Source organism: Engraulis encrasicolus, chromosome 10 (assembly GCF_034702125.1).
Source record: "Engraulis encrasicolus isolate BLACKSEA-1 chromosome 10, IST_EnEncr_1.0, whole genome shotgun sequence".
In the NCBI taxonomy this organism is placed as follows: domain Eukaryota; kingdom Metazoa; phylum Chordata; class Actinopteri; order Clupeiformes; family Engraulidae; genus Engraulis; species Engraulis encrasicolus.
In genome coordinates this window covers 9,399,598-9,412,730 of record NC_085866.1, presented here as the reverse complement: position 1 = coordinate 9,412,730, position 13,133 = coordinate 9,399,598, and the positions used below count along the sequence as shown (strand labels likewise).

Sequence of the window (13,133 nt, the reverse complement as noted above, 5' to 3'; positions counted from 1 at the left end):
TGTACAAAGTGTGTCCACATCCAGACTCTACTATGGGGTCCTGCAAGCTGTACATGTATTCAACGATTGATTAAAGGGACACTTTGCAGGAAATGGTTAAAAAAAAAGGTACTGCAACTATGCTGATCATTGAAACTGGGCTGCCTATTGCCAAATTTGATCTTTACATGAAAGTTTACCAAGTAATAAACAAATATTTTCTAGTATGGTCCAAGTAGTCATTTTTGCAGCTAAAAATGGCTATTTTCGGAAATTCAAAATGGCGGACCATGGAGAAGATCCCCCTTTTCATGTATGAAAAGTGCAATTTTTCCAGTCATAATGAATACTTAGAATTTATGCTGGTGGTAAGTATTCATGAATAAGGTAACATTAGTGAATGGGCAGCATGAATTCAGCATGAAAATCTCAGTGTCCCTTTAAGATGGCCTGGGGGGCCCCTAGGCTACAGATTGCTGTAGGCTCTCCTGGAAGCAAATTTCACAACTAAACATTCGTGTGCATTTACATAGACAGTGTCATAATGCCAAGCTAGGAATTAACAAGGATAACATGCCTACCAACTCTACTGAACAAAACATATGCATTTTTCGGTGCTGCATTTTTCACCTTAGACCACTCAGGGCCCCCCCTGGTAGGTGGTGGGCCCTAGGCTGCCGCCTGTGCCTTAATCCGGCCCTGCTTATGTATTACGTCTGCATCCAGCTGCACAACCGCAAACATGTGCAAAGCATTCAGCAGGACCGTCTAGTGTTGCAATCAACTGGACCGCGGTAAAATACTTTTTGGCAAGTGTCAACAGTACGCCATGTTTACGATTCTGGCGATGTGCAGTAGACCCTTTCCGAGACCTCTTGCGAAGGAGCTGGGCCTCGTATCTATCTCCGTAATGGTGCTGGAAGACACTGATCAGGCTTTACCCCCAACAGCCTGGCGAAGGTGCTGCACTCATGAGTCACCTCAAACACACTAAGGTGCTATTTCCACGTAGCTGGATATTTTTATATGTGGATATTTTTTTCTCCTGCTTGTATTGGTTTTGCATTGGTTTTGGCCTTCCGTTTCCACGTAGCAGATATTTAAAAATCCAGGTGCAGGAGAAAAAAATATTCCTGTTTAGGGGTCTGAAACGCATTTGTTACAATGGAGGATTTTTTTTATCCACATGTTGCGTTTACACCTAGCAGGAGAAAAAAATACCCTGCTAAAAAAATATCCTGCTACGTGGAAACAGCACCTAAAACTGGTATAAGCTTTTAAATCAAGCCATTAATCTGAATACATTATACAGCCGACCAAATAATAATAATAATATATTAGGTCTTTTCTCACCTGTCTTGGTTCATGCAGACTCTGTTCTCCAAACCACTACTGTGTAGTACAACTTTATCTTGATTTATGGTATAATAGCTCTTACACTGTCTGTGGACGAAATTCTGCTCACATCTTTCCGATGCACATCTCTTTACTCCTATCTCTTACTTACCATTTTAGGGTGGCAAAACGTCAGAATAACCGGATAACTTGTTTAGAATACATAGCCTTTTATTAATCTGATGAAATACATGTAGGCTATGTGAACTGTGAACATGTATGGAGTCTACTATGCATTATGGAATTATGGCAGCAAGCAAAATGACAGTAGTAATCATCTGATAGCCGGAGCAAAGGACGTTTGCGTGTGTAGGTGTGTGTGCACATGCGAAGCAAACACATTGCATCAATATACAGTATTTTCTCTCCTGGGTCATAACTGCTGCAACTTCTGTATGAACTCACATAAACATCAGTCACGGCTGAATGAAAAGGAAACACTGAATTATGCCAAGCACACAAAACATTTATGAACAACTTTATTGATTGAAATCCGCAAAAAAGGAGAACAAAATTGAGAGGGGGGAGGGGGCAAAGGAAAGAAGGAATAAAAAGTCATGAGAAAGTTGCTAGCATCTGTGTAAAGCACTGCTTCTCAACATAGCTTGTTAAAGCCAAGGCTCCTGCCAGGCCAGCTCATCAAAGCTTAGCGGCTGGACGTCGGCAGCTGGCCACATGCTCTGGCATAGGCTGTCTTTTATGAATGAGGGGCCTCTCTTGCTCTCTCTTTTTCTCTCTCTTTTTTTCTCTCGGTCTCTCTCTCTCTCTCTCTCTCTCTCTCTCTATCTTTCAGAGACTGAGCACCAGCACTGCACCGGCTCAAACTAAATGGAGGCACTCTCTCTCTCTCTCTCCCTCTCTCTCCCTCTCTCTCTCCCTCTCTCACAGACTGAGCCCTAGCACTGCACTGGCTCAAACTAAATAACTAAATGGAGGCTCTGGCTCTCTCTCTCTCTCTCTCTCTCTCTCCCTCCCTCTCTCTCTCTCTCTCTCTCTCTCTCTCTCTCTCTCTCTCTCTCTCTCTCTCTCTCTCTCTCTCTCTCTCCCTCTCTCACAGACTGAGCCCTAGCACTGCACCGGCTTCAACTGGAAACAAAGACTCAGGCTCGGGCCTGCAGCTGGACTGGCATGGACATAATGGCATTGCTAAAAGGAATAGCCTGTAGAGCAGTGATTCTCAAATTGTGGTCCGGGGACCACTGGTGGTCCGCCACATCGCTCAGGTGGTCCGCGAGGGGATGTCTACTTTTCCAAGACGAGCTAGCGGTAGGCTATATTTGTAACATAATTACAAAGCTAAACATAGCTGAAGTATTATTTTCACCACAATAAGGCAGGCTTGTAATGTGAATAAAAAGTGAGTGATCGGTTTTGCAGGGTCAAATAAGCACCCCTCAACTGTCAATTCAGTTGACAGGTGGTCCCTGAACATTTTGGGGTGGACAAAGTGGTCCTCGGTCTGGAAAAGTTTGAGAAACACTGCTATAGAGCCTTGCCTGGCCAGAAATCAGCTGCTGTCCTAATAGGGGTTCTAAGGAGGGCCACTGTAGTGCCAACAGGCCAACAGTAGGCGAGCAAGCGAAAAGCTAGCTTTGTGTGTGTACGCCGCTTTAGGAGGGCCGCTGTAGTGCCAACAGGCCAACAGTCTTCATTATTCACAGCTTTACTGGCACATGAACAGACAGGGAAAAAAAGCTCTTGCACAACTAAATGAGAACTTAAAATAAACACAGAATAATGTGTGAACGTACCAATTAAAACTATTGGCGATGTAGGAACGACAACAAAAATAAACATTAAAAAGCAATCCTGCTAATGCTGCAGAAGTATCTCAAAATGTAGTCTAGTGACACTAACTTGTCTAACTAATGAAACACAGAAGTATAAAAAAGTGGAAAGTTATTAGTAGTAGACAACACAGAAGTGTTTCCTAAAAAGATACATAAAGGGTAGAGCTGTAACGATACAATCAACTGACGATTCGGTTCGCATCATGAATTTTGTTGTACAGATCGATACGCACAACAATTTTTAAAAGGTATCTTTTTAAATGAATTAATTTGCTTTTTGTTTTTGTTTTCTCGATTGAAGGGTATTTGAATTGTGAAAGTGCGCATCACGATACTGCCTTCTTGCGCCACAATATAGTATCTTGACTCTGCATATCACGATTTCTCAGCTCATTTCTACAATATCATTACAGTCCTAATGAAGGTACTTCAGTAGACCTACAAAAATGATTAGAAAGCTTTGTCTTGATACAATTGTGAGGTTTGGTCATTGTCACAGCTCACAGGTTGGGAAAGTCCACATTCCATTCCATTGAGGGGATTATGTGACCCAGTTGACAGGACATGATTGGTTCTGGACCAGGAACTCATGTAGGTCAGCTGCAGAGGTGTCTTCAAATTTGACCTGATTCACGTGATCATTTGGACTGAATTGACTGTCTTCATACACTTACATGACAATAACCTTCTGTATTTACTGTTTACAGTTTGGGGTGTACACACAAATTCAACATTCATATTTCTTTGCTATAGACGCGCCTCTTCAGTCAGTTGCTCTCTCTTTTGAATATGGCATATTCTTTAATTTGTTTGTTTGTGTGTAGAGAAGTAGGGATGTATTTTGGTGGCGTTATATTCTTTTTGCATTTGCTGTATTGGGTTGTATTGCTTGGGGCCATATTCTGTGGTGAGGTGTCGGGATTGTGTTGTCTTGTCTTGTGCTGTGCTATGTTGTGTTTTGTTGTGTCGCAATGTTCTGTATTGTGTTATTTGCAATACTGATGCTGTGACTCTTTCTCCTGGTAGAGCGTTTAGGCTTTGCTCTTGTCTGACGGTTCCTCTGTAGCCTTCTCTGCATTGCCACTCAGTCTCTGGCTCAGTTCAGCGGATAGCACAGAGCAGCATGACTTCTAATGGAAGAAGCATAACACAAGAGAGAGGGGGAGGGAGATAGGGAGAAAGAGTACAACACCGTTAGACATGCTGGATGGAGGGATAAATGGATGGATGGATGAAGAGATGGAAAGTCAAAGAGATGAATAGAAGAATGGATGGACAGAATGGATAGGTGGATGAATGGATGAATACATTGGAATTATTAAAGGCATATGCCATCCCCAGGTCAAATTGAGGGTCTTATTTCGATTTGGGAACTATTTTGTTCAGTGTGGGGAAAAAAGCATAGCCAACACACACCACCGAACGCCAATGGGATACCCCTCACACACTATCTAACGTCATTGGGAAACTCTGTCTGTCTGTCTCTCTCTCTCTCTCTCTCTCTCTCTCTCTCTCTCTCTCTCCTACTCCTCACCGTCTGCCCTGTGGAGTGGGTACGTGCCTTGGCTAGCTCCCCCAGCTAGCTCCCTGACTCTTCCTAGTTTCTCATCTCTCCTTCTCCTCACTCACCTCCTCCTCTGCTCCTCCAGATCGCCCCCTTCTGCTCTTTGCCGTGCCATTGGGCTCGGTCGTGACGACGCAGTAAGATTTTTGCTAAGCAGTGGGCATGCGCACTTTGCCAGTTTGATGCATTCTGGTTAAAATTTTCCAACCACAATGCATCAAACTGGCAAAGTGCACATGCTCACTGCCTAGCAAAACTCTTACTGCGTCGTCACGAACGAGCCTATTCTCTCCATCTCGTCCCTCCCACACCTCCTTATCTGTCTTCTCTCATCCCTCCCTCACCCCCTCCTCCTCCACTTCGGTCCTTGGCGTGCACGCGTGCCTGGGCCCCTAGATAACTCCCCCTCCCTCTCCTCCTCCCCTGTCTCCCCTGATCCCTCCCTCACCACCTCCTCCTCTTCTACCACCTCCACCACCTCCTCCTCCTCCTCCACTTCGGTTCTTGGCGTGCGTGCATGTCTTGGCCCCCTAGATACCTCCCTCTCCTCCTTCCCTGTCTCCCCTGATCCCTCCTTCACCTCCACCTCCTCCTCCACCTCTCCTCACCTTCTGCTCCTTGGCGTGCGTGCGTGCCTGGGCTCCCAGATACCTCCCACTCCCCCTCTCCTGTCTCCCCTGATCCCTCTCTCCACCTCCTCCACCACCACCACCACCACCTCCTCACCTTCTGCTCCTTGGCGTGTGTGCGTGCCTGTGTCCCAAGATACGTACTGCCCTCTCCTCCTCCCTTTTCTTCCCTGATCCCTCCCTCTCCCTCTCTCCTCCTCCACCACCTCCTCCTCCTCCTCCTCCACCTCTCCTCACCTTCTGCTCCTTGGCGTGCGTGCGTGCCTGGGCTCCCAGATACCTCCCTCTCTCCTCCACCACCACCACCTCCACCACCTCCTCCTGATCCCTCCCTCTCCCTCTCTCCACCTCCTCCTCCCCTGATCCCTCTCTCCACCTCCTCCACCACCACCACCACCACCTCCTCACCTTCTGCTCCTTGGCGTGCGTGCGTGCCTGGGCCCCCAGCTCCAGCAGGGCGCAGGCGAAGCCGGCGGCGAGTCCGAGGGCCAGCAGCAGGAAGAGGCCCTTGAGGGTGGCGGGGGTCAGGGCCTCGGCCTGCGCCGGGAGGGCGATGCACCCGCTGGCCCACCACTTGGAGCGCAGGTAGTCCAGCTCCCCGGACTCGCTCAGCTGGAGGATGGCCGTGCTCAGGTTCTTGACCAGGGGAGAGCCTGGAGGAGGAAGAGAGGGGGGGAGAGGACATGAATACAGTTACTGATGGGGATGCTATGGTCCTTGACCAGGGGAGTTGTTACTGATGGCTGTACTTCTCAGGTTCTTGACAAGGGGAGAGCCTGGAGGGAGGGAGGGGGAGGGAAAGGGGGAAGAGGGGAGGGGAAGAGGAGGACAGGCATACAGTTGTTACTGATGGCCGTGCTGCTCAGGTTCTTGAGCAGGGGAGAGCCTAGGGAAGGAGAGTGGAGGACAGGTTTGGAGGAAAGGCATACAGTTGTTACTGATGGGCGTGCTATGGTTCTTGACCAGGGGAGAGCCTGGAGGAGGAAGGGGAGTGGAGGACAGATTTGGAAGAAAGATATAGAGTTGTTACTACTGCTCTGGTTGTTCATCAGGGGAGAGCCTGGAGGAGGAGGAGGGGGAAAGGGGAAAGGCATACAGTTGTAAGTGATGGCCATGCTCAGGTTCTTGATCAGGGGAGAGCCTGGAGGAGGAGGGGGGAGAGGGGGAGGCAGAAGGAGTGGGGGAAAGGCATACAGTTACTGATGGCCGTGCTCAGGTTCTTCAACAGGGCAGAGCCTGGAGGAGGAAGGGGAGAAGGGGAGTGGAGGACAGATTTGGAAGAAAGATATAGAGTTGTTACTGCTGCTCTGGTTGTTCATCAAGGGAGAGCCTGGAGGAGGAGGGGGAGAGGAGTACATGAATACAGTTGTTACTGATGGCCGTGCTCAGGTTCTTGACCAGGGGAGAGCCTGGAGGAGGAAGGAAAAGGAGAGTGAAGGAGGGGGAAGTAGAGTGCTCAGTTACTGATGGCCGTGCTCAGGTTCTTGATCAGGAGAGAGCCTGGAGGAGGAAGAGGAAGGGGAGGAGGGGGGGGGGGTGGAGGACATGTTTGGAGGAAAGACATACAGTTGTTACAGATGGCCGCAAAATAATCTCACCCAGAGGTGCAGCGATGCCGTAGCTCCTCATGCCGATCACCTGGGGGCTGCGCACCAGGTCACAGTGGCGTGCCACGGCCAGGTCCAGGGACACGGCCTCCCCGATGAAGGCAAAGTTGCCCTCCTGCACGCGCCGGATGCCCTCCTCCGAGCTGGACACCAGGGACTTGCGCCTCTCCATGTGTTCATAGATTTTGCGGTACACTGCACTCTGGGATGTCTGTGGGGTTGATATTGATTTTTTTTTTTTTTTTTTTTTTTTTTAAATGTTTTTTTATTTTATTTGACAGGACAATGTGAGATGGAGACAGGAAGCGAGTGGGACAGAGAGATGGGGGAGGATCAGGAAATGACCCCAGCCGGACTCGAACCGGGGTCCCCGTGGGCATGCAAGCCCAAATATGGGCCACGCGCCACAGTGCCCCCCTGGGGACGATTTTGTATTGTGGTGGTGCATTTTTGTCTGATTTCAATGTGTACAATTTAATTATCTTTTGTTTCTTTACTTACACTTTACACTTGAACCTCAAACACAATTTAAAAAAGGCCAAATGAAGTTGAAATGAGAGGTTGTAATTTCTTTTACATCCATGGTCCATTGAGTTACAGGTATTTACCTTGAAAAAAGCCAGAGCAATTTATGCATTAGTGTGAAATGCAATGTGTTGGGAAGGGTGGACCACAATATAATGGGGGATAACTAGGCCTGTATTAGTTTAGCATAACTGTCTTTTTCATTAACTGTTGTTTACTTTGAAGAAAGCGAAAGAGCAGCCTCCATCCAAGGTGCATTAGTAAGGGATCACTGCAACTTGTTCATCTGACTTAAAGGATAACTCCAGCCAATTTCAACATGCAGTTGTAATGCTCACACTACCCTGGACTTGTCAGTACCTGAGATTTTTTTTTTTCTTCAGCCACTTCCGAGATCCTCATCATTGTAATGGGGGCAGGTGTTTGTTTACATTTATGCAACATCAGCAGACAACTAGCAAACAGCGATACCTTTTGGGAAAATATTTGGAGTAGGTCTGTGTTAAAATGTTTAAAATGTAAACAAACGCTGCCCCCATTAGCTCATATCTCGGAAAGGGCTGAGCCAAAAAAATGCAGCATCACCAGGTACTGTCAAGGCAAGGGTAGCGTGAGCAATTCAATAGCATATTGAAATTGGCAGAAGTGCTCCTTTGAGGTATGTTTTATTTTGTTATTGTTTGCTATTGCTTACCTTGAAGAATTGCAGAGTGGAGCCTCCGTCCACTGTGCCGTACTCAATGACGTTCTGATCGGCCAGGTCATGGAAGTTCTCGATGCTGAGGTGGCTGTGGTCCGACTGGAGCCAGGCACTTACCCGGCTGAAGTAGGTGGCCAGCAGCACTATGGAGAACAGCCACCAGATGGCGCTGATGAGGCGGCCAGACACGGACTTGGGATGGGGGCCGGCACCTGAGGGATGAGAGACGGTAAGGGAGAGAAAGAGAGAGAAAAAGAGAGAGATTTGTACACTACAGCTATCGTGGCAAAAAAACATGCTGCTTTGCAACATTGTTCCAAACTGAAAGACAGCATGAATTCTTCCCCAAAAGCCGGGTCCAGAGTGAGGGAGTGGGGCGTGGTGGACAAATGGAAGCTTTGCACTTTGTTTAAATAGATACAACTGACATGAATGGCTATGGACTATGTATGACATGATACATTTGTAACGCCCTATAAACGGTCATGGGCAATCGTGAACCACATCTTTCGTACGAGAAATTGCATAGGTTGCCTCAAGACTATCTCACTTGTTTTTTTGTTTTTTTTATCGTTAGATAAACAGTGGAAAGGCATTCTGTGTGTGTGTGTGGGGGGGGGGGGGGGGGGGGTGCATGTTTTACCTTGGAGTGTGAGGGCTCCAGCGATGTACCAGAAGCTGTGTGGGAGACTGAAGCTGCTGTCCTCTGACTCAGGACCCTCCCACTCCTGAGGACTGATTCTACACCGCAAACCAACAGCACACAGAAAATTGGAATAATACTATTTGGTAACACTTTCTTTTAGGGATACATCTATTTTGGAATTTTTGGAAATAAGCTTATTTTACACCTAACCTTGAGTTAGACAATAGAGCTGGCAACTAACTGCTAGCTTGGAGGTAAAAATTTGTACTGCCATAACTAGAGAACGGTTGAAAGTACAGGAGAATGGTAAAACCATATTATTTAACTCAAGGGGAGGTGTAAAATAACCTTATTTCCAAAAATGGGACAGTATCACTTTAAGTTGAGAGTGCGCACTATGTGCTTAGTACCTGCTGACTAGGTAGAGGCAGAGCGAGGTGAGCAGGTAGGAGACGAGGATGCCGACCCAGACGTGCGTGGAGAAGGGGCTGAGCAGGTCGCAGTAGCCCGTGGAGGCAGCGGCCATGTCGCGGGGCATGATGAAGCTCAGGCCCGTCTGCATGAAGGGCTTGCTCAGCTCCACGGCCGCCTCACGACCCGCCGTCATGGTCAGGTCCGCCACCGCCAGGTCCGCCTCCTGATAGACATGCGTGGATGGTACACACAGGGATTAGTGTTGCCAGATGTGTCTGACCAAATCCCGCCCAATAGCTTTTCAAAAGCCGCCAAAATGCGCTAAATTCCGCCCAAAATCAACAAATTACATTGACTTCTACGGGCCCAAAACGGCTGAAAAAAACGTCAAATGGCCATTTTTTTCCGTTTTTACCCGCAGACGCTCATCCCAAGTAGCCCAATTGGGCAGGCAGCCGCCCAATCTGGCAACACTGCCTGTGGGCATGGGTAAATAGATGCTGAAGCGGGTGGGTTTTAATACTAAATACTATCAGGTGAATAAAAACAGAGATCCTTTTCAGTAGGCTATTATTTGCTAACCAGCCCTTGAAATAATAGCTTGACATTTATTTCCTATAGAAGCCTCGTTGGTGCCATGTTGATGGTTTTTTCAGGGGTGCATTTGAAAAAAAATAAAGCGCACTATGGAAATACTTCGAATTTGTCTGATTTTTCAAGGGCACGGGTGGGTAACGGGTAGAATATTAACCGGTCCGGACGGGTCTGGATTTAACTTGTAAATCATGGGTAAGCGGGCGGGTGGGTGCAGTTCTCTGTGGATACGGGTGGGTACGGTTCTCAAAAAATGGACCCGTGCAGGATTCTAATAGGGATACACACAGTACATTGGTCAATGATGTTTTAGTAGCACTACCAGAACTGAGTGCCATCCTCTCGCCCTCCTAATCGTGTCAGTTTAAAGACCTTCCAGACCAAGAATACGAATGAAGAGAATTATTATTAGTCGTATTATTGGCGGGTCACTATGCTACTGTAATAAAGCCTGCTATTGGGACTTCACGGGGAAGCAAAACTTTGTGCAGTGTCACAAGTCTGGTCTTACACCTTCCGGAAATAAACACTGAGACACATAGAGTACAGATAGCAGATAGAGAAGAGCTACACCTACAGAGCACACAAACATACACACACACACACGCACACACACACACACACACACACACACACACACACACACACACACACACACACACACACACACACATACACACAATCACACACACACACACACACACACACACACACACACAGAGTGATACATGGATTCTACAGTTTTGTTTTCTCCTGACTGCGCGAAACTAGCTGTGCATAACTCAACCTCTGATTGTTGGAAACCGCTGTCGGTCAAAAAATTAGCTCACGTGATTGGCTGCCAGTGTCTTGCCCCTCCTCACAACACCGTGTTGATAAACAAAAACAATAAAACATCTATACGGTAAGCACATCCTCCTCACCCCTCTGACGACCTCCCCCACCATGCCGTTCCAGTTTCCCGAGGCGTCGGGTCGCCCATAGCGCCCGTCCTTGACCAGGTTCATCTGGTACTTGAAGCCCAGCTTCTTAGACAGCACCGACAGCAGGTCCACACAGTAGCCCTCCAGACCACTGCCCTTAGTCATGGTGTACGGCTCATTCTGCAACACACACACACATTAACATGTGAAAATGCACACAGGCACACAACACACACACACACACACACACACACACACACACACACACACACACACACACACACACACACACACACACACACACACACACACACACACACACACATCCACACTCATTTGATTGTGTTTGTGGTATACAGGTAACAGAAATCATCGTCATCATCATCATCATCATCATCATCATCATCATCATCATCATCATCATCATCATCAACAACAACAACAACGAAACAATACAGGCACACACACACAACACAGGCACACTGACATGAATTACTATTATAAAAACAAAAATGACAAATGAGATATTTTATGCACCAAATGAAATCCTGTACACCAGAGCGGGAGGAAGGGCGAGATGCATACACATACACAGATTCACATTTCCATGAAGACACATACACTCACAATGTTCCACACAGTCTCTCTCTCTCTCTCTCTCTCTCTCTCTCTCTCTCTCTCTCTCTCTCCCTCTCTCTCTCACACACACACACTCATTTGGTGTGTATAGAGGTAACAGAAATCATCATCATCCTCATCGTCATCATCATCATCATCATCATAGACATAGAAACAACATAGAAACAATACAGGCACACACACACACACACACAGAGAAATAGTGATAATACTTGTGGTGGTGATTGAAAAAAAAATGGTATTACGGCATAAGAAGTTACTTTACATGTTACACCAGAAACAACCACAGTGGGGCGATATTGTCACTGTGATGTGTGTACTCACCAGAATAGTTGTCACTTGCAAAGGGTCATCCCCTGCAGTACAGAAAACAGGGAAGCATATTAGATATAATCCCAACCAGTGTACAAACATGCATGCACGTCCAGATATTGGCTGTCATGCAGGGCCGGATTAACATTGCCCGGGGCCCCTAGGCTACAGGTTGTTGTGGGGCCCCCTGAAAGGCAAATTTTGCAGGAAAATTACATAGACAATGTCATAATTACGAGCTAGGAATTGAGGGCAACTTGTCTACCAACTGTACTGAATACAATACATGTTTCAATGTTGCATTGGGTCAAAATTCTGCATTTTTTCACCTCTGGACAATCAGGGGCCCCCTGGCAGGTTGGGCCCCTAGGCTGCAGCTATATCTAGCCTGTGCATCAGTGGTGTAGTCTACTTTTTTATGGTGGGTATACTGTATTTTGGAGCATTTTTTGAAGTGGGTATACTGTATATATTTGTGCCATTCAAAATAATTGATCAATCAATTTTAAGTGGGTATACTGAAATCCCTGAAATTTAGAAGTGGGTATACTCCGTATACCCGCGTTCTACATAGACTACACCACTGCTGTGCATTAATCCGGTTATCACTGGTTAAAATGGTTATCACTGGTCCACTGTCACTCACCAATGTTAAATGCTCTGTTTTATTTATTACTTCATCAATTTACTGGTATTGGACCATCACTGTTACTTGTCCTGTTTGCATTTAGATGTCAGTCTATAAATGTCGGTCCGGTGTATGTCTATGTCCTTTCATGGTATAGAGAGAAAAAGTAATTTCCGTGTATGACCTGTGCATATGAAGAAAGTGACAATAAAAGCAGACTTAACTTGACTTGTTATCTTTCGAGCTTTAAAGGTACACTGTGCAGGAAATGGTCAAAAAAGGTACTGCAACTATGCTGCTCATTGAAACTGGGTTGCCTATTGCCATATTTGATCTTTTCATGAAAGTTTACGGAGTAATATACTAATATTTTGTAGTATGGCCCAAGTACAGTCATGTTTGCAGCTAAAAATGGCTCTTTCTGGAAATTCAAAAAGGCGGACCATGGAGAAGATACCCCTTTTCATGCAATTTCAATGCAATTTTTCCAGTCATAATGAATACTTAAAATTTGATGGTGGTGGTAAGTATTCATGAAAAAGGTAACATTAGGGAGTGGGTAGCATACATTCTGGAAATAAACAACTAAAAATCTTACACAGTGTACCTTTAAAGAGTAAAGCACAGTCGTGTGATAAAAGCACAAGAGTGATTTTAACACATATGCAGTATGTCATTAAAAAAAATAATTATATGCTCGTCTGTATCCCATTTGTTTTGTAGCCCTCCTCATGCAGCCATATGCATGGCTTACACAGCATACCACACTGCATGTGACACTCACACAC

The 13,133-nt window shown here is 46.4% G+C and overlaps 1 protein-coding gene across 1 annotated transcript in view; it reads right to left on the bottom strand.

Moving 5' to 3' along the window:
* Positions 1–1,524: 1,524 nt before the first annotated feature.
* Positions 1,525–13,133, bottom strand: part of si:ch211-251b21.1 (uncharacterized protein LOC571720 homolog) — a 21,828-nt gene continuing 10,219 nt past the window's right edge. The window contains exons 3-10 of the mRNA XM_063208003.1: positions 11,730–11,761; positions 10,767–10,946; positions 9,246–9,472; positions 8,833–8,930; positions 8,184–8,401; positions 6,956–7,175; positions 5,766–6,010; positions 1,525–4,294 (exon numbers count right to left, since the gene is read on the bottom strand). Coding sequence (XP_063064073.1) covers positions 4,196–4,294; positions 5,766–6,010; positions 6,956–7,175; positions 8,184–8,401; positions 8,833–8,930; positions 9,246–9,472; positions 10,767–10,946; positions 11,730–11,761 — 1,319 coding nt within the window. The 3' untranslated portion in view covers positions 1,525–4,195. The remainder of the gene's footprint in view (positions 4,295–5,765; positions 6,011–6,955; positions 7,176–8,183; positions 8,402–8,832; positions 8,931–9,245; positions 9,473–10,766; positions 10,947–11,729; positions 11,762–13,133) is intronic.